The sequence below is a fragment of the Carcharhinus amblyrhynchos genome, chromosome 15 (genome assembly GCF_965287045.1).
Source record: "Carcharhinus amblyrhynchos chromosome 15, sCarAmb.v2.hapA, whole genome shotgun sequence".
Lineage (NCBI taxonomy): Eukaryota > Metazoa > Chordata > Chondrichthyes > Carcharhiniformes > Carcharhinidae > Carcharhinus > Carcharhinus amblyrhynchos.
The window spans coordinates 57,973,565-57,994,938 of NC_137338.1; the positions used below are offsets into that span (position 1 = coordinate 57,973,565).

General features: G+C 44.0%; 1 protein-coding gene across 7 annotated transcripts in view; it reads left to right on the top strand.

Moving 5' to 3' along the window:
• frmpd4 (FERM and PDZ domain containing 4) overlaps positions 1–21,374 on the top strand; it is a 633,610-nt gene that overhangs the window by 116,236 nt on the left and 496,000 nt on the right. Inside the window, exon 1 of one of the 7 annotated variants that reach the window (XM_080203998.1) lies at positions 6,915–6,967. The exons of the other annotated variants lie outside the window; for them this stretch is intronic. Coding sequence (XP_080060124.1) covers positions 6,927–6,967 — 41 coding nt within the window. The 5' untranslated portion in view covers positions 6,915–6,926. Of the gene's footprint in view, positions 1–6,914; positions 6,968–21,374 lie in introns of those variants that run through there. 7 annotated transcript variants of the gene reach the window in all.

Below are 21,374 nucleotides of genomic sequence, written 5' to 3' on the forward strand. Positions count from 1 at the left end.
TACTGTGGACCCATGAGGTGTCTCTTTCCTTGTTACCCTGAGGCAAACTCACATTTCTCCAGCAATTCTATCTGTTTAGCACAACAGTGAGTTATATTTTCTTGACATGTATTCCTGGTTTCAGTGAAAGGACTACAAGACCAATGGACTAATGCATCACAGTGATCCCAATAAATTTCAAAGTTTCTGCATTCAATTCACAGCTTGAAGGAAACTGAAAACAGGCCTCCAGGTGATTTCTAATAGGTGAATGTCTGAAAATCCATCTTGCTTGAATTAGAATTCAGTTGATGCAATTACAGCTGGACAGAGTCAATCACCCAGAGCAGTTATATCAGTTGTAACAGGACAGCAAACACAGATTAAAACACTGAAAGGCTGTTGTAGGCACAGTTTTCTGATAGTCATTGTTAGAGGGTTCTGACACAAGCTGCCAGTTTAGGTGTACAGCCCACAGCAGATAATGTGGTAAATGTTAACCTTACCCACCCAACGAAGCACTGACGCAGTCAGATTAATGGCATGTTAAGTAAGTTAGGCGGTTTCATTTAAAATGATGCCCATTAATTTTCCCAATGCTGCTAGTCTTGCCTTGCTGCAACCCCGAGGGACAATGTCAGGGCCAGTTGATGAGCGTTGACTGATTCAAAGGGACATGAGAATGAAAGGCTTGGGTTTCTCACTGTCTGGAGAGGTGCGCAGAAGAGGCAAGGGAATCAAAGCTACACACTTGTGTTAAATCTTGGTCTTTTGGCTAAGATCGAATGTCAGATCAAGCCCAAAATGGGGTACAATGCATTATCTTGTCAGCTTGCATCTTGTTTGTCTTTTTTGTGGGGACCATGAATTGGATTCAATTGGATTTTGAATTTGATTTTTGTAGCAAGCAACAAGTGGATTGAGTTTGCCCAGTCCATTCTGAGCGTTGGCTTTGTAACTTTAAGGATGGAGTACAAAAAAAATCTTGGTTTAGCTGTGATATGCTGTCTGACAACTGATAACAAACTTCCTCCAACTGGTGAAATATACCATCCCACATAGCAGAGGCAATTCTCCCCATTGCACTCATGGCAATGGCTCAAGTGAGCGCGGTGGTCATGACTGCAGAGCAATCTGTATGCTCTTCCTGCCTTCTGTGCTCACGATGCCAATGGCAGACAACCTAATTAGGTGACGCATGGCACCACAGATTGTGTTGTGTTGCCACTATCCACAAGTGGGAGTACAGGACCCAGTGAGGGATTGAGGGGCACAGAGGGAGGAGGGAGGGGACAGAACGGGCTAGTGGTGCTGGGGTAGATGCAAGCAATTCCATGAATCTATCAATCTCTCTCTCTCTAACTCCCACCATGCAGATTGGATCTTGGTGTTATTGATTTAGGGCTGGCCATCATGGTGGTGGCTGAGGAGGAAGTGGCTCAGGAGGCGGAGGGAATCGGTAGGTCACTCCAGGAGCAGCCAGTGGTCGGCCCTCAAGAAGGAGGGCAGGGGGGCAGCCACTAATGGCCATGAGGTGGGAGAGCAGTCTCCTGAAAGAGTGGCCAGGAGAAGAAGGATGCAATAACAGACCGGGACATCTTTTGAAGGGCTGCCGGAGATGCCACTTATCCTGGCTCCGTTTATCTAAGGATACAGTCTGGCACCTGTGTGAGGGGCTCACACACGTGGCACTGAGGGGAGGAATGGCCCACTGCCAGTAGAGGTTAAGATCACAATGTTACCTAATTTCTATGTAACAGGGTTGTTTCAGGCACAGTGGCAATCTTTGTGGAATCTCTCAGGCCTCCGTCCACAGACGTGTTCACTAGGTCACAAATGCCTTGTTCACCCAGGCAGGCCAATACTTTGATGTTGAACAGGTTTAGCAGGAGGCCCAGGTTACAAGCTGTGCTAACATTGCCAGGATGCCGCACGTGCAGGGAGCAGTGGATGTGGGACACATTGTCCCGAGGTCCCCGCAAGGTGATAGGCCACCATTCATCAGCTGAAAGGGGTTCCACTCCCTCAATGTCACAACTTGTGTGCAACCACCAGATGATCATCATGCAGGTCCATGCACAGCACCCAAGGAGTGTCCACAACAGCTATGTGCCGAGAAGTTCGGACATCCCTGGGCTCTTTGAAGACCAGCCCAGGTTGCTGGGATGGCTCGTGGGGGATAAGAGCTACCCACTGAAGTCATGGCTGATGATGCCAGTGGGGAGGTCCGAGACAGAGGCAGAGGCCCACTACAATGAAGTTCACGCTGCAACCTGGTCCATAGTAGAGTGGTGCATAGGCCTGCTGAAGATGCGGTTCTACTGCCTGGACCGCTTTGGGGACGCCCTGCAGTATGGTGCTGTGCATACATCACACATCATCGTGTGTTGCATCCTGCACAACATTTCCCAGCAGCGGGGAAACCAGTTGGAGCAGGGGGATCATCACCAGGCAGAACTGGATGTCCTGCCATATGAGGAGCCAAAGGATTGAAGGCAGAAGGTGATATGCACGTGTCCGGCAGGGCAGGGCAGGGCAGCAAGGCTGGCCCTGGTAGCAGCCTGCTTTACCTAGCTGGTGCTGTGCAGTGTGAGGGCTGCCTCCAACATCTTGCCACCACACCCAAGCTATTCCAGCCGCTACCCCCACAACTCAAAACTGGCCACTCAAATTACATGACCCTTTCCCACTCCCTCTTAGCCGAACACCCACCCATCTCCACCCTCTCACAGCCCAACCCCCACACATCCCCACCCTCTCTTAGCCCAACCCTCACCCTCTCTCAGCGCAACCCCCACCCCTCCCCATCATCTGTCAGCCCATCCCCACCCTCTGTCAACCCAACCTCCACCCATCCCCACCATCTGTCAGCCCACTTTCATCCTCTCTCAGCCCAACTCCCACCCATCCCCACCATCTGTCGCCCATCCCCACCCTCTCTCAGCCCAATCTCCATCCTCTCAACGCATCCCCCACCCTTCCCCACCCTCTCTCAATCCATCCATCCCCACCCTCTCACAACCCATCCCGACCCATCCTCACCCTTTCCCAACCCACCCCAACCCATCCTCACCCTCTCTCAACCCACCCCCACCCATCCCCAACCTCTCTCAAACCACCCTGCCACCCCGGGACACTCCATGGGACACCAGTGTAGCTGATTTGAACTCCAGAAGCTCCGGCATCCTTTGGTTCTGACAGTCCTGGAGGCGCAGACGTGTCTGTCCCATAGTCTGTGGTCCCTCGGCCCTGACTCTCTGAGACTGGGCCAAGCTCTGGCATCCCTCTGCTACAACATTCTGTGAATGAGCTGGGTTCTGGAGCCCCTCAGCAGTAGCCCCATGAGACTGGGCTAAGTTGTTAGGCCCACAGTCACAGCCTGCTGTCTCCAGAATCCCAGCGAGAATCTCAACCACGGCCAGCAGTATCTCCAACATGCCCCCGACACCCATGGCCATGGACCAATGTGACTCCTGGATACTGGAAACACACTTGCCCACAGCCCATTGTGTCTCCACGATAGCCTCGACACTGTCAACCATGAAGCCAGGTCCCTAATTCAGACTTTTCACTGTGGTCGCTACCCATGCAGTGTTGGCCTGGTTACCAAACTGTGCTGGCACCAGCTCCTGTGACAGCACTCTGGCTCCTCAAAACAGCCTTGCAGTCACAGCATGGATGCTAGCAGCCAATCCATAACTATCCAGGTTTGTTGATGCATCTCCACCAGCTTAGGAATGAATGAACCCTGAGGCCTGGCATCTGGCTTGGGGCCAGCTGCATCCTCGCTTCCGGCAGACTTACCCAAGCCCTCGGATGTTCCTGCCTCCAACCAATGTGCATCAGTGCTCACCAGTAAGTGACCCAGAAGCCTCAGCACTAACATGACCCACTGTGGTGATATCTCTTGTTGGTAGATTGTGTCATTGATGCCTGTGGCAAATCACTGGTGCTATCTTCAGAGGATTCTTCAGGGCCTCCTTCTGAGGTGTCATCTGAGGCATTCAAGGGAGTTTGTTCAGGAGCAGAAAGGGGGGTTGGCAACACCAGAAGCACCTGGTGCATCGGGATCCAGCATTGTAAAAAAGAGCACATATTAGGGAAGGAAGGGAAAACAATCCGTGCACCATGGCACTTAATTCAAAGATTTAGGAATAGTGTTCAGCTGATGCTCACTTGCATTCCAGATGCCAACCTGGCTGCCAGATACCCATCTTGGTGTGTCCCCAATGCCAGCTCCAGGGCACATTGCTCATACACTGTGAACATCTGCAGCTCTGGAGTCTTCTCCCTCTCATGGTGGTTGTGTGCACTCTTTTCCTTAGGGGCATAAGGGGAACTGAAAGCATGATGTATGGAAGGACATGGGGTGCAATATGTGTTGGGGTTGGGGAGTTTGTGGTGGCCATTTCTGGAAAATGGGTCCCCATGAGGGTTGCTGAATGGGGGCTGTGCCACAGGGGTTGTAGGGGGGGTGGGGGCGGTGGATGCGTGGGCAGTTGAGCCTCACTGCCCAAAAAAAGCTGTACATTTTCTTGTAGCACTGCTCTCCAGACCAAGTTGTCAGTGTCCTGGCATTTTACAGATAACGCCATCACCTCCCATAACACACTTGCTGCACAATCACTTGGGCAATGGCCCTCAGTGGGGTAAAGCAGGTGGTGCCTCTCATCCCCAGCAGGCGGGCCTGCTCACTCTCCACAAGTCTCAGAGCACTTTTCTTTGGGGCCATCTTCCTGGCATGACTAGCTGAGTGTCTGTCATTGCTGCTAATATACACCTCTGGCTTCTTAAGAAATCCCAGGTGCAGTCAATTTGGGCCAGTCATGAGCCCATTAGGTATGTTTCCTTAAGAATAATGTATAGACAACCTGATTTCAATAGAGAGTGAACCACCTCCAAAGGTGCTGATTGCGGTAAACTCAACAAGGTTCTGTACTCAGAGGGGGTGCAATGCTCAATTTTCTCATTCAATGAGGACAAATGCTCGCATGCAGGGGGTGTGCATGGCAGTACAGTGCTCTGTGTGAAGTGTGGGGGAAGCCAGGAGACCAGCAATGTCTAGGTCAGTGGGGGATGGGGACGTCGGTGATGTCTGGGTCAGTGGGGGATTGGAGGTCAGCGATTTCTGGGTCACTGGGGTCTGGGGTGGCCAGCGAATCTTTTATTGGAAGGAAGGGGGTGAGTGGCCAGTAATACCTATGGGGGGTTGGGGCCAGAAATGTCTGTGGGGGAGTCAGTGGCCAGTGATTTCAATGCTGGGAGGTTTTTCTTAGCAATTTTGCAGAGATGTGTGTATGCACAGGGACCCGCTCAGCATGCCGATTACAGCCTCTCCAATGAGAACAGACCTTGCCCACAGCTTTTCAGAGTGATTCATGCTTGTATCCTCTATAGTGCACAGAGTGTGGGAGATTCATTTTGAAACTGAAAATCCAGTGCGATTTATTCTAGTTTTCACCTGCAACATTTCTCCAACACAGAGTATGTAGCCTACCACATCACATCCCTTGCATTTTTTCTGGCACCTGGTTGAACTTTACTCCCAACAAAATATTTGGTGTCCAGTAAGACTTGACTCTTGATTTATCATGTTTCAACACATGTGACACAAACTTGGGTAGGTGTCAATGGAATAAAGGGATCAAGTAAATCCTTAATTTTGACATTGACAGGCCATTCCCTAATTAACTTCTTTTGGAGTTGAAAAAAGTCACCAAGGTGTGATATGAAGTAATTTAAATCTGCCTCTGTTTAAAGTGAGCAAGTTTGGTTTGATTTGATTTATTATTGTCACATGTATTAGTGTACAATGAAACGTATTGTTTCTTGCACGCTATACAGATAAAGCATACCATTCATAGAGAAGGAAATGAGAAATTGCAGAATGTAGTGTTACAGTTATAGTTAGGATGTAGAGAAAAATCAACTTAATGCAAGGTTTACGCAAGGGCTGTGTACGCCTTGTGTGGACAAGGAATTAACTTACCAATTAGCTAGAAAGAGAAATCGCCAGATTTCTAAACAAGACAGTTGGTAAATTAAATGGAGTTGCTCTATCCTTTTTTTCTTGTTGCTATGTTTCCCTTCCAAACTTACATAACTCTGTCAATTAAAAGTGAAAAGGTTAGCGTGGCATTGTATACACTCCCAGAGAACTACTCCGACATGTGTTCAATGAGCGGCCGGGTCCATTTATATTCAGTTGCCATAACGACCCACAGGGTTAGTTAAATGTGATGGGGAAAAGGTATATTTAAATTTGCAGACTGGGAACAGCCGCTCAAGTGCAAGGAAGAACTTAAAGGCAGAATGTGGCGGTGGGTTTTCAAACGCGTGAACCGACACAGGCAGTAACCAGAATGACTTCGTCTGCCAAAAGCCACCCCCTTCTCCCTTAAGGAACTCCAGTTGTTCTTATTTGCTTCCTGCCCTGGTCTGCGGTCGCTGCCTTCCCTTCCACCCCCTCCCCAAATTCTTGGTTTCATTTGTCATCAAGTGGCGGCTGTGATTGGAGCAAATCCAGAAAAGGGAGAGAGAAGCAATTGTCGACTGAGAAGCAGAGCAAGGCGAAACAGCCACCAGCAGTGATTCTTGCCTCTCCCCGGAGCTGCTGCCTGCCCACTCGCCGGGCTCCCGCTCCCACTGGAATGAAATTTGAGTGAGAGTGGCCCTGAAGGGCCAGTGGCGGCAGCAGCAGCAGCAGGGTGATGTTGGTGCTGAGGAGGAGGAGGAGGGGGGGAATCTGAACAGTCTGTATGTAGCACAGCATCTTGCAGTGAGAGAGAGAGAGAGATAGAGAGCCAATGCTGCCTCTAGTCGGAGTGGATGGACCCATGAACGCCTCAGAGCCAAAGGGAAGAAGACATTCTTGCCGGTAAACCCAATCGAATTGAGTAAAGGCACAGCATGGAGCTGAAGTGAGAGCAGAAGAGCTTCCTGCATGCATGGATGTGTTTAGCTTCGTGAAGATCGCAAAGCTGTCAGGGTAAGTGTGTACCTTCATTCATTCATTCCCTGCAGATTGTCCATGGTGGACACTAGTCTGTACACCATTGATCCCCAACCCCCCCTGTCCCGTATAGCGCAGCCCGGGCACCGGGCACACAGGCAAGGATTGCCTTGAAAAGTCACAGCTTTGAAGATGCGATGCATCATTTTCAGGAAGACCAGCTCTTATTTTTTTCCCTCTGCGTGTCTAACCCTGTCCACATTTCATGGTTGCAAGCAAATAGGCTCCCAAGCAGCGAAAATAATAGAGATGGAATGAAGTGGCGTGTGTAAATGGGAGAAGAATTATAGGTTGTTGGAACATTGAAGAATTGTTTTATTGGTGGACAGTTCCCCGAACCTGGGAATCTTGGAACCAGTGCTTGCGGACGTATTGGTGATACTTATCTGTCTTTCCCACTGTGCTGATATATTGATTTTTTTAAATATTATTTTTGAATGTCGATTAGTACAGAGATTTCGGAGATTGCGTATCTTTTTTTCTCCCAACTACCTGGATCGAAAAGTTGAATTCCTCACAGACACGCCAAAGCTACTTGTTTGGCTGGGTTGCTGAATAATGCTTGGATGCTTGGGTTTGTGTTATGAGTACATGAACATGCACCGAGTTTCATTTGTCTATTCCTTCGTCTCTTCTCTCTGTTTGAGGCTTGTCTAAGATAGAAGGCTCACAGCAGAATTTCCTCTGTGTGATTCTCACTTTCACCCCTCACAATCTCTGCATATTCTCCCTGCTGGCTAAAGCCCTGCCAACAGGCTGTTTGTTCACAGGCGTTCGTTTCATAAATATGCTATTTACAGGGCCTTCAATCTACTGGATTTTCTGGTAATCTCTCAGAAATTATTGAGGGTTGATCACAGAAAAGATAGGTACAAGTTGTGCAAGTTTCCCCTATGTTTGGGATTTAAAAAAAAATTTCCACTGTCAAATCAACTTTTCTTCTCACTTTTCATTGAATAACAATCTTTTAAAACTGCAATTAACCCAGATGAAGATGTTCTAAAATAGAAATGTTGGGTTGTATTAGAAGAAACATCACAAAGACATTTTCCATTAAAGGTTCCAAATTGAGATATATTATTTTAATCTAGTTGGAAAGTATCCGAGAAGCAAATATCCTTAGTGCTCCTTCTGTTATAACATCTGAGAAAAACCTCCCTTTGCAACTTTCCAAAACTTCAGTCCCTGAAGTAGAATTAGACACATATTCCCACCCAGTTTATTCAGTAAGGACATGAAGATCTGGCATTATTATCATTAGCCTCTGTCCACCATAGTGCTGAACATGCCCTTCAGGACCAAAATATTATTGTTTGTATTGCAATACATGAAATCATTGGAAAGTATTCTGCTTGCCTGTGCACAAAAATCCCATGGATTCCTAGGAATAAGGAAATAAATTTATCAAAGAAATGTTTAAAATACTCCTCAAATCCTGAAAATTTGAAACCAAAACAGTAAAAGCTGAGAAGATGCAGGTTGTCATTCAGAATCTGCAAGAGATAAGGTAATTTGTATTTAGGACAGGCCTGTCAGTTGGACCCAGGAAGTTAATCATTCGTCTTCTTCCAGAAGCTGATTGACTTCTATGCTTCCAAAACTTACCATTTTAATGTCTTAATAGGCAATGTTTTAGTTATTGCTATCATCTTGAAATCACTCAGTGGTATCAACAATGATAAATGATTATACATTTTTAACTTGATGGCATGTTTTGGGTCTAATAGCAGCTGCCTTGCTTTTGTTGCAGGGTGTATTCATTCTGACTGAGAAATCACTGTGACATGAAGTTCATTAAGAAAGAATCCCTAGAGGAATTCAGTAACAGCTCTTGTTATCTTTCACAAAATCAACTTCGCTTTACTAGCTATCTGTTAAGAAAATAATTCCCCAAATTAACAGAGAAAGCACAGAAGGAAACTGCAGTGTTTGTTTTCTAATTTGGATGCAATTTATATCAAATGGTTTGACCCAAAGTCAAGTATGAATGCAATTTTATTATGGTGGTTATCATAGTTGTACATGTTTTGATGCAGATTTGGACACATGCAACCCACATCAGTGGTGGAAGTGACAAACCACAAATAGATTATGTAGGTGGTTGATGGGAGATCTTGAAACAGGGGGACAACATTTCGTAGGGCTCTAGGATATGCTCAGAAAGCATTAGCAGCCTTTGAAAGGCAAGAGATGACAGATAAAAATAGAGGTACAGGAAGGCCAAAGTGCAGACACAAGACTGCAGTTATGTGGCAATGCAGCCCAGCAGTTTTTCCCCTATTTGATGTCTGCTGCATGATTGCAAGGCTCTGTTTCCACATAACAGCACGGTCCCTTTAGATCAGCATTTCAATATGCCTGGAAGGAAATTACAGCAGATTGCAATCAACTGGTATTATCACTTGCTTTGGCAGACCTATGCTGGATGGTGGCTGCAAATAACCCTAACAGAAGAAGGCCCGGTTCTGTGTTTGCCTGTTTGCTGACCCAATAAATGTAATTTCCCACAATTATTGCCAGGCAGGTGCAACAGTATTAGCACATATGTTTTTGAGATCTTGGTGGTTACAGCTAATTGGATTATGCCAGCTGTTAATCACTCTGGAATGCGTTCTTTCATGCACTACCACTGAAAGCAAAAAATAAAGGTATTGGAGCTTTTTTGAGGAAAATCCTTCATTCCAGACACTCATTTGTGCCATTCAGTCTGCTAGCTCCATTTCCTTTGGAAGTAAGCATGTCTGGCTCTTCATCAGAAGATTCATCTTCTGGCCAATTGAGCTATATGCACCTTTTTCTGTAGTTGGGGGATGTAGTGGGTAAGCGAGGGGAAGAGGGTTGCTGTGTGAAAGATATGTCATCCTTCAAAAAGATTAGATGGGCGACTTCCCAAAAGAAAGCCATTGGTGGCAGGAATGGTGTTGCCGGCAGCACAACAGATCGTTCCATGAACACCTAAATGGCAGCATAAAGAAATGAACAAGAATGGTCATAAACTGCCTGAACTCCATTTCACTTGAACACGACTATATCCTTTCAATTAACTTCTTTATACTTGTTATTAGCTAGCAACTTAGGCACCCATTTATAGGAACATTATTATAAATGGACCTTCTGCAGATGTTAGTGCCAGTAAATAATGTGCAAGATATCTCTGTCCATATTTAATATGCAAATGAAGTTTATATCTGTTTTTCCAAAGAAAGGAAATAAGGTATATTTATATGATATATTTTAAATTAAAGTGGGTCCACACAGATTTTAAATTTCTCTTGCAGCTATTTAAGTTTTAGATGTGGCTCAATGATTGTGGCTTCAAGTCCCAATCCAGAGGCTTAAGCATCAAAGCTAGACTAATCCAGCAATGCAAAACTGAGGGAGAGCTGCATTGTTGGAGGCAGTATCTTTTTGTTTTAAATAAGAAGTTAAATCAAGAAACTGGCAGGAATTCTCCAGATTCATATGTCCCAGCATTGATTCCAGCGAGAATGCAGAATTTGGTGTTCAGCTAAATCGCAATTCACAGCAGTCAGGAGAATCCCAGCCACGGACAAGGTTGGAGAATCCTGGCCACTGTCTTTGTAAATGTAGAAGAATGGTCAGGACAACCTGGCTACTAATGTTAATCCCTTAGCTGATATAATTTTTTTTTAAATTGATTTGGTTATTATTATATTGCTGTGCATGGAGATTTACTGGGCACAAATTGGCTGTTACATTCCTTGCACTAAAACAGTGACAATAACTTGGTTAGCCAAAATGACATAAGGTTGTGAAAAGCATTATATAAATGCAAGTTTTTTTTATATAGGGGTGCGTTGGCATATATGTTGGCATTACTGAGACAAGTTTTATTGGGCTTTGGATAACTCATATTGTCTCAGGTTTTCTGCAAACATTCACACCAGTTGTCCCTGGGGTGAGTCATTGCAATTAAGCCCAGGATGGGGTCCTAGAAAAGGATCCATTCTTTGTATTGGAGAAGGTAGTCAATTCTATTTTTGGACCTACAGACATTACAACTGACCAGTTAATAAATGGAGAAAAGAAGGAAATCCTATGTGTCTGGCCCAACTCAGCCTGGAATGGGAACCTAGTCTAGTTAAGAAAAATCTGTTTTATTTGAATGGGATGTGGTGGTGTAGTGTGGTAGTATTATCACTGGAGTAATAATCCAGAGACCCACTGTAATACTCAGGGGACCCGAGTTCAAATCCCAATACAGCAGGTGGTAAAATTTGAATTCAATAAAAATCTGAAATTAAAGGCCTAATGATAATTTTGTGAAACTATTGTCAATTGTCATAAAATCTGGTTCACTAATGTCCTTTAGGGAACAAATCTGCCATCCTTACCTGGCCTGGCCTACATGTGACTCTAGATTCACAGCGCTGTGGTTGTCTCTTAAATACTCTCCGAAATGGCCTAGTAAGTCATTCAGTTCAAGGGCAATTAGGGATTGGAACATCCTGTGAAATAAATTAAAAATAACTCAGCCCAGTCAGAAGCAGAGGTCTGGCTAGGACACGATATATATGGGTTAGTGTGGCAATCAAGTTCTTAATAAAAAGCAGTGGTTAAGTTAGTTAGCTTTGCTTAATATTGTCACTCTGTGCTTCCTGTAAAACAAAGCACAACAATTCATATTGGCCTTATCTCACTTAAATTTACCAGCTTTGCTGGATATGTATGTGGAATCACACAGTATTCAGTTCAAATGACAATGGGTTACATTATTCTGTGAATTAGATTCAGGCAGTATATGAAAATTCCTGAACATAAATGTGGGACTGCTTATGGTGTAGCCAATATCAGTGAACCCAGGAATATCTAAAGCATGAAGTTTGAAATGTTGGTGATGGATAACTGATAACAGTCAGTTGGGGAAGCACTTTACCTAGACAGATCAAATGAGGTCACAAATTCAAATTGAAAGGAACCATACATGAGGAAGTTCTTTGTCTCCTTCATAATCCTCAGGATGTCTCAAAGCATTTCCCAGTTCATTAAGTATTTTTGAAGTGTACTCACTATTCTATAAGTAAATATATGTGGCAGCACAGTGGTTAACACTGTTACTACACAGCTCCAGGAACCTGGGTTCAGTTCCCAACTTGGGTCACTGTCTGCGTGGTGTTTGCACGTTCTCCCCTTGTCTGCATGGGTTTCCTCTGGGTGCTCTGGTTTCCTCCCATAGTTCAAAGATATGTGGGTTAGGTGCATTGGCATGCTAAACTGCCCCTTGGTGTCGTGGGATGTGCAGGTTAGAGGGATTAGTGGTGTAAGTATGTGGGGTTATGGGGATAAAGCCTAGGTGGGATTAGTGTCAGTGCAGACTTGATAGGCCAAATGGCCTCTTTCTGCACTGTAAGGTTTCTAATGATTTCTATGATATTACCAAATAAGGTCAGGATCAAAGGACTGAATAGTTGGCTCCTGTTGCTATGCATCAGTGTTGCAGTTTACACAATGATATCACACAGCACCGGGATAAATGATCTGTTTTTGGTGATGTTAATTGTGGATTAACTCCTGGCCAGGACATTGGGAGAACATCTTTGAAAAAAGTGGCATGGGATCTTTTATGTTTATTTGAAGAGACATTAGGAGTCTTGATTTAATATCTCATTTGAAAGACAACACAACAATTCTTCAATGTCACAACAAATGATCAGTATGGAATGGGATTTGTAGATGATTTTGTTAAGTTCAGAGACCAAGAATTGCAATTGACACAATATCCTATTGAATCCAACACTTGAATATGTTGAATAAACTGTTCCAAGTAAATCATACAGCTACATACAGGTGGCCTATATGAGATGACTGTAGGCTGCTTAGGAGTGATCTCTTAACTAAAATTTCCCTGCTTGGCTCAATTCAACAGTATCACTGCAGTTAAAACATATTGATGTGATTAGTAAGCATTACACCCAACTGGTTTCCACATAACAAACACTGTTCTGAACTCTTACAGATTTGAATCCATAACCTTCTGAATGAGAGGTGAGGGTGACATGATTGAGGGAAGATAGTACTAAATAACAATCAGTATCATCCTGTCTTACAGCACAGTGCATGAACATCTTTTGCCAATAAGTTTTTATTGACCTAATGTTTTAAATTGACAAGCATTGATTCCAGAAGTTGACTGCAGTGTACAAGTTATTTAAGATTAAAATCACCAATTATTCGGGATTCTAAACCTGTCCTCCCCTGATGATGTCAATCAGAAGTATGTCACAGCAGTCCTGCCACATAGATGTGCAAATATGTTACAGCTGTCCTTCTTTAGAAACTAAGTTCAGTTTTCTGTCGTGTGTCATGTGTAAAATCGGTGATAGTGAATTGACAGCCCATTTTCCATAACCCCCGTTCTTTGGAAGCAAAAATTCTGAGACATAAAATGGCCTGCTGATTTGCTAATTAGAAGAATGAGAGGCTTATTTAATCTTGTTTAAACATATAAAACTCTGAGAGGGCCTGATGGAGCGCTTGCTGAAGTTATATGCTGGAATTCTACCACCCTGCCCGCCACAAAATTAGAGTGTTAATGTTTCTTCCTAGAGTTTTACATTATCGTATAAGCCAAAATCTAAGCAATATATACAAATTATTGAAACCAATAATGATGCTTATTTGTAAAATGCTATTGAATCTCAACACTTCATTGCAAGCTCTTAAAGTTCTAGATTTTGCTTAGGAACTTTCCAATTCTGACTCTTAATCTATCTTGTTAAATAAAAATTTGAGCACGCAGAGGATAGAATTTCATACACTGAAGAATGAAACTATCCATTTTTACAATCTCAGAAGGATACCAGTTGTAGATTCTCGATTTACAGGCACTGCCTCAATGATGTAAACCAATGTAAAGCAGGGCTTTTTATGGTGCTTTCAGCTAAGACTGAGCAACTTTGCAACTAATGTTTAAGACATAAATCAACATTGCAGTTAAATTAAGTGATATCCTCTTTTCTTGGAAAAAAGATGTGTTAAGAAAGACCCCAAAATGTCACAAAATTATACCAAAGGAACATTTCCTATTAATTCAATTTTTCATTTAGGAAACGCAGATGCCTTTTGAAAGAACTCACTGGGTGGGATTCTCTCAAAGAAATTTACATGTTGAATTTGTGTAAAAACTGGAGTAAATCCTGCTATATTTTTCAGTGGATTTTCAAAATGAACCTCCCACACTTAGTGCACTGCAGAATGCACAAGCATGATTATCATTGAAAATTTGTGGGCAGGGCCTGTTCCTGCTGGAGATGCAGGCAGCATGGCACTGAGTGGGCCACAGTGTATGCACAGATCTGTCAGAGTGGAGGTCAGAGCATGCACAGTAGCCCTGCACTGCCAACCTCCCGATTACTGACCAGCATGATCATTGCCCAGCTCTGAAACCCCACATTGCTGGCTTTGCGACTGATTGCTGGGCTCCTGGTTGTATCCGGGATAGCCCCGACCCCCCTGCCCCCACCACACAACCCCCCCCCCCCCAAACAAGGCCGCAAGATCTACCCCCAGGCAGTCCCAATCTTCCCCTCCACCCCCACCCCCCGCTGGCAGCCCTGACCCTTCCCCATCCCTCCAACCTGAAAGCCAGCCTCGATTGCTGGCCTCCCCCTCTCTGTCACTGCCGAGTGCACATTGGCAGCGGGACCCCTCACCCCCACCAATCGCAATCCCCCAAAAGGTCCACCCCAAATTGGCCCATTCCCATTATATCCTGCCCCATTAGGCAGTGCCAAGATGCCCCCTTTGGCATTGTCATTTCGCACATTGGACAGTGCCAGAGTGTCAGGCTGGTACTGCCAAGCTGGGGACACCCTCCCTTACCCTTGACCTCCTGGAGGCCATAGCCCCTCTTCACTCCAGTGGGGTCAGGCCAACAGCTCCCCTCAAGTAGAGAGCTATTGTAAACCCTGTTGGGATGAAACATTCCTGGGGGGTAGGGACCTGGGGGGAGGGGAGCTGGACCTGGAGATTTCAGTCTCGGGCTCACTAATGGTATTTAAATCTTCATTTATTCAGCACCACGCCGATTTCTGGCATGGAGCTGGCGGCCCTGGAAATCCAATGGCCAGATATACGGGAGGCTGTGGCACCCAGCAGGAAGCCCGCCATGCGGCCTCCACTTGAGTTGCCCCCACTGTTTCAGTTGTTAAGGTGAATTAACTTCTTACATAATCAAATGTCAAGATATTTATAGTGAGTGCTACAAAGGCAAAGAGAAAGTCAGTAAATGCTAAATACAAATTTTTGCCATCACGCAAAAATAGAACGTTCATCTTTGTCCAGTCATTTAATTTGCATGGAGTTCAGGAAATAAGGGCAATTAGAGTCATTTAAGAAATATCTGCATGAAAAAAAAGAAATTGTTGCATTTCTGTAGCTTCTTTCACAAACTCAGGATACCTCAAACGTGCTTTGCAAACAATGAAGTACTCTTGAATATTGTCACTGTTGTAATGTAACAAGTGCAGCAGCCAATTTGTGCACAGCCAGTCCCCACAAATAATGATGAGATAATGACCAAATAATCTGCTTGAGTGATGTTGGTTAAGAGATAACTATTATTGTGGAGTGGACTCAGGAGAAGTCCCCTGCTCTTCTTCAAAATAGTATCAAGGGATCTCTTCTGTCCTCCTGAGTGGGCAGTCAGGGGCCAAGCCCTGAAGTGCCAAAGGCTGAAGGTCATCTCATCTGACAGAAGACTCCCCTAACAATGCAGCACTCCTTTCATGCTGCTCAGAAGTATCAGTTTAGATTATGTGTTGAAGTTTCTGGAGTGGAATTTAAACCCACTGTCTGCTGCTTCATAGGTAAGAATATTACCATTGAGCCATGGCTACAATAATACAATAACTTGAGGAGGGGACATTCATCCATGTTATGCTATTTGACTACATATGGCCAAATGAACAGTAAGGTGCAGAATTCTCGAGTGGTGTTATGTCGATTAACATCGATGCTTCAGACCAGCCAGCATCACCAGCCATTACCTGCACAACCTGTGAGGGCTTCTTCAATTATATCAATGAAGAACATTGCGCTGTCTGCTCAGGTAATTGCCTGCGCCACTATGTTCCAGAAAATCAATGTTTGAGTGACGTCACTAAAACATTCTGTGCCTGATCACATATAGTTTGGTGTTATCTTTAAAATATCACTGGAAGGGTGGATGTTTCAGATCCTGCAAGAACCCACTGTGTTGTATTCAAATACAATCAACAGGAGATAAGATCATCAGAGTAATGATGGGTTAAAGCAGAGAGTAATATCTTGGAAGAGGAGGAGCCTTGTCTGCACTCATTTTCACCTGCAAATGAAGCATATGGACTGTGTCCAGCAGCCATTGCAGCAGATTGATGAGTATAAATGATCCTGTGCTGGTAAAATGGGAAATACGGTAATGCAGTAGGTTCCACATAGCTCTGTTCTATTTAGCAAAGCAGAACACCTATTGTTAATGCTTCCTGTTTTAGAATCCCTTCCATTTAAATACATGCAAATTCAGGATTCAGCAGGAATGTGAATGTTATCAGCAGCCACTGATCCCCAAAACATGAAAAATAAATTAGAAAAGAGAAAATCAGCAACTGTGTTCACAATGCTAATAAAAAAAACAAGAAACCCATTCTGGATTTATGTTTGACTCAATTGAAACCTGTGCAGCTCTGTTTGCTGGGTGAGTTTTTTAGTCGATGCAGTTGGATTTTCTATTGATTCAGTTTGTTGTGGCCAATTATTCCTCATGTTGTATGTTTTCCCTTTCATTATCTGCCCTCTTTTTCTGCATATAGTGTGACCAGCAGTAGCCTTCTGTTATCTGTTCATTTAGTATCATTGAAATAAAGTTGATTGTGAAAGGGTGTTTGACACAGGGAACCATGAACACTAAATTCTGTCAAAGAAGGACAACTGGATAAGATTCATAATGGGAATCATGGCTGCTATTTTTCCCTTCTGAGCCAAAGGGAGACTAAAGCTGATTTCTGAGATTTCGTCATTGCTTTGACCATGATCAACAAACTCAGTAACAGGCCACTGATCAAATAAGGAGCCTTCTTGGTTTCCTGTGAGTCTCAGTATCACATCTGATGGTATAATTACTGACTTACTGCTTCATCAAAATTGCTCATTTTTGCTTTTAATACATTTCACTTTCTCATGTCAACTGTCTGACTCAAAGGATGAGATGACTATTAGTATTTTGATCAGTATCGGGGCCAATCATTAACCAAGTAATTGAAGGTCCACGGCATGAAATGTCCAGATTAAATTGTTTTTAACTGGTGTAATCACATGGTAGCACTGAACTTGAGTATTGTTCAAAAAAAGAGAATTCTTTTGAAGCTTTTCAACTTGAACTCATCAAGCCAGATGCAATAATCCAGGTTTTAAAAGGAGCAACAATCTGTACAGCATGAGAAAAGGGTGATGATTGGTTGGCAAACTGATGTTGTTTGGTTGAGAGACTATAACAAATGCATCAGAGTGCTATTTCTCCCACACTCCTGCTAATTCAAAAAGATGCAATACCTGGACATGTTTCTTTTGACCACAGAGGACAAGTTTCTACGTAAGAATATATATGTAGTTTCTAGCAAGCATAAGTGAGCCATGGTGTGAGCCTGACTGATAATTGGTTGTTAGTGTAATTCTCAGCAAACTTGGGACTATTCAGCTGGTGCTGGCCAATTGTGCAATCACATCAACTTTAACAAATTCATCTCTGAAATGAAGCAGTCTAATGAGTACCCTTTCCTCAGTGTGCTGGATGAGAAATCCACTAACGGGTTCTCTACTACAAGCCTACTTTCACTGGTCAGTGTATGCATTGGGATTCCTACAGCTCCATGTGCTCTAAAACCAGCTTTATTGGCAATCTTGTAAATAGAGCTCAAGCCACTTGCTGACTGCGCAAGCTTAACACAGAAATGGGGCATTCCAAAGCTATTGTACTGTAAAATGGTTATTCACATCAGATCATTCTGACTCTGAATTGTGCACACCCACAAATGGGCCCAAGACTGCCTCATTCAGACTTGAAAAGATCTCCCTGAAATTATCCCAGAAGGTAAGTAATCTCAAAAGATCTGAGCAACAGATGAAGCTTTCTCATGCTGCTACAACAGAGTAGCAATATGGCTTATCTTTTCCACGCACAGGATGCTACCATCAAGCCAAAAAGACATTCTACCCATCATACAAGTGAATAATGTGGTCGATAAATTTCACTGTCAGTGTGATGCCAGATATGCAAACCAAGGGCAGTACTTTATGACAACAGGCGCAATGTGGTCGTAAAGTGGGGTGTAAAGTGAATAGTGCAATTGATGCCGGTTTTCATGACCGACGCCATTTTTAAGAGCGTAGGACTTCCAGCACAGTCAGCCTCTCACTGGAAATGGGCGAGATGCTGGTTAATTTATTTAAATACATGCAAATCACCTTTTGAATGTGTTTAGCAAGCCTGGCGCTCAATCGTCTGGGCTCACCCGCCTTTATGGCCTCACCAGGAGAAGTTCTCGACTGCGAGGATAGACATGCCCCCCCATGAACGGGAGAAGTCATCTTGGCCTCACTGGTGGAACCAGAGGCCATTAAAGTCCCTGGAAAGGCTGAGAGCAAGTGGAGGGTACCTTTTGGGCAGTTGCCAGACTGATAGTGCCATTTGGAACCTTGGCAATGCCAGCCTGGCACCTGGGAAATGCCCATCCAGCAGTGTCCAGGGGCAGGGCCAGTGGGGAGGGGGTGAGACTAATGGGGAGAGGGGGCCTGCTACCGCTCTGCAGTGATTGGTGAGGGGAGGGCAGCCGGATCGCAATTGGTTCAGGGAGGGCAGTGGGGCCACAATTGCTGGGGGAGGATGGCAGAACCACAATCGATTGGGGGAGGGAGTGGATGCGCAATTGGTCTGAGCGGCGGAGGGGGGGAGGGATTAGTGGGAGCTGTATGTCAGACTGTGGGCCCCCATAATTGCAGGCAGGGGAACTGCTTCAGACTGCCTGCAGTAGCAGGGACCTGACAGCTTTCTCTCCATCTGTCAGACGCTTACTACTGCTAATGTGCATGTGCAGCATCAGAGGTATGCACAGGTGCACTACCACTCTCTGCATGCTTCCAGGCACATTAAGCCCCACCCACAGGCTTCTGCAGTGAGCAACAGACTTTCTCAAAATTTTGCAGCCAGAGTGCCTAAGTGGAGCTGAAAACATGCCCAATAAATGGATCTGAAACTTTCCAAGTTGCATGCCCGCCCGGGACCTAGAAAAGAAAGGTAACATTCCTACCTATATTTCCAAAACAGTGGCAGTTGTTTCAAACATCTCTTTGGCTGTTCATGTTACAGGCAGATTATAGACCATGCTCAACCAATCTATACCTGCAAACCTCAGAACATAATTCTGGTGATATCAGGATTGGGCAGCATTTGCTGAGCAACCAGAATGTGCTAAGAATGACATTCACAACTAATCTAAGATGATCAGACTTGTCCTTTACAGGCAAAAGGAATATGTCCAGACATTGCATCTTTCTTGAATAAACAAGAGCATGGGGGGTGGGGATTGTGCAGGGGGCAATAACTTCCTGGTGCTTTTGCTGAAATCGGCAATATCTCAGCCAATCAGAGCTGGCTTTTCACCCAATCAGCACCCCTTTTCTCACATAGTGGAAATTGCTCTTCCTTTTGAAATTTGGCATTTTTGCATCAGTCCTGGTGCAAGGTGAAAAAGCATCAACAGCATGTTTCTTTTTCAGCAATACTTAACTTGTTTTTGTTCTTTTGCTTCTTCTTATGTATTCGCTTTATCACAATACAGTCATGGCCTAGCTGAGTTCAGGAATGAAAGTACCCAGAGAGTGATTAGAATGTAAAGCTCACTAACGTGGAGTGGTTGAGATGAATAGTGTAGGTGCATTTAAGGGAAAACTAGATAAATACATGAGAAGGGGTAGAAGGATATGCTGACTGAAATGAAATAAAGTGAGAGGAGGTTTGTCTACAACATGAATACTGTTGGATGTATTGCCTGTTTTTATGTTGTAAAATGCTATGTAATTTGTGCACAGTAACATCCTACAAACAGCAATGTGACATTGATCATATAATCTATTTTAGTGACGTTGTTCGGAAGTTAAATATTGGCTAGGGTGAAAACTCTCCCACTCTTTTTCAAATAACATTGTGGGATCTTTTCCAATGATCTAAAAGAACAGACAGCGTCATAGTATAATATCATCTGAAAGATGGCACCTCTGATGATGTAGTGTTACAATGATGTGTCAACTGGGATCATATGCTCCAGTCATTGAAGTGGAGCTTGAGCCCACTTCTGAGACAGAGGCAAGTGTGCCAACCATTGAGTCAAGACTGTCACCATGTAGCAATATTGCAGGCATAAAACAGCATCCTTCAAACTGCAGAGCATCTTGGGACGGTTTAGTAAATTGCCATCTTTGCTTTGTTTCAAAGCTTTCTCTTCATAAAATAATTGAGTCACAAGCCTCTTGTGACTGCACATGACAAGAAAATGACATACACCATGTCAAAATACATCACCATGTTGTTTACATTTCATGTCAACATAGTAAAAATGATGGATGGTTCTCTTTGTCTCTGCAAAAAAAAAGCAATTGCCAAGTACCCTTTGAAGACAGTGGCACTTTAAAACCAGTGTATCATTCCACCTCCACTAGCATGTGAGCAGAATGAGTCACTTTTCATAGATACAATGAAATGTACATTACACTACATCCCATGGCAGTGAAAATCGCAGTTACCCTATACCATCCCTTATTATTTACACCTATTTAAATCTTCATGATTGGCGGAAAATTACAGCAATACAGAGATGGGACAGAATCTGATGTAAACTGATCCAGACCTAATTTTTTGCTACAAAATGTCACTGCATCATCTTCGCATTGCTACAACTTTGGAAACAGCAAGGCAATTCAGAATCCAGGTATTCAGGTAACAGTTCATTTTAACCATTCATAAAAGACTTGAGTGATCTTATGTAATGTGTCTTTCTTTTACTGGACTGTGTTGAATGCTGTGAGAGAAAAGAAGATTTGCATGGATATATCATATTTTTTGAGCTTGGTATGACCCAAAGTACTTTACATATCATTAAGTACTTAGGACATGCAGTCACTGTTGTATTGTAGGAAAAATGGCATCTGATTACTGATGATCAAGGCCCCACTAGCAGCAATGAGGTATTGACCAGAAAATCAGTTTTTGTGATGTTGTCTGAGGGCTAATCGTTGTCCAGAGCAATGGAACAAGCTCCCTCTTCATTTTCAAAATAGCACCATCCCCATTTAAGGAAAGATATGTTATCACTAGAGACAGAACAGAGCAAGT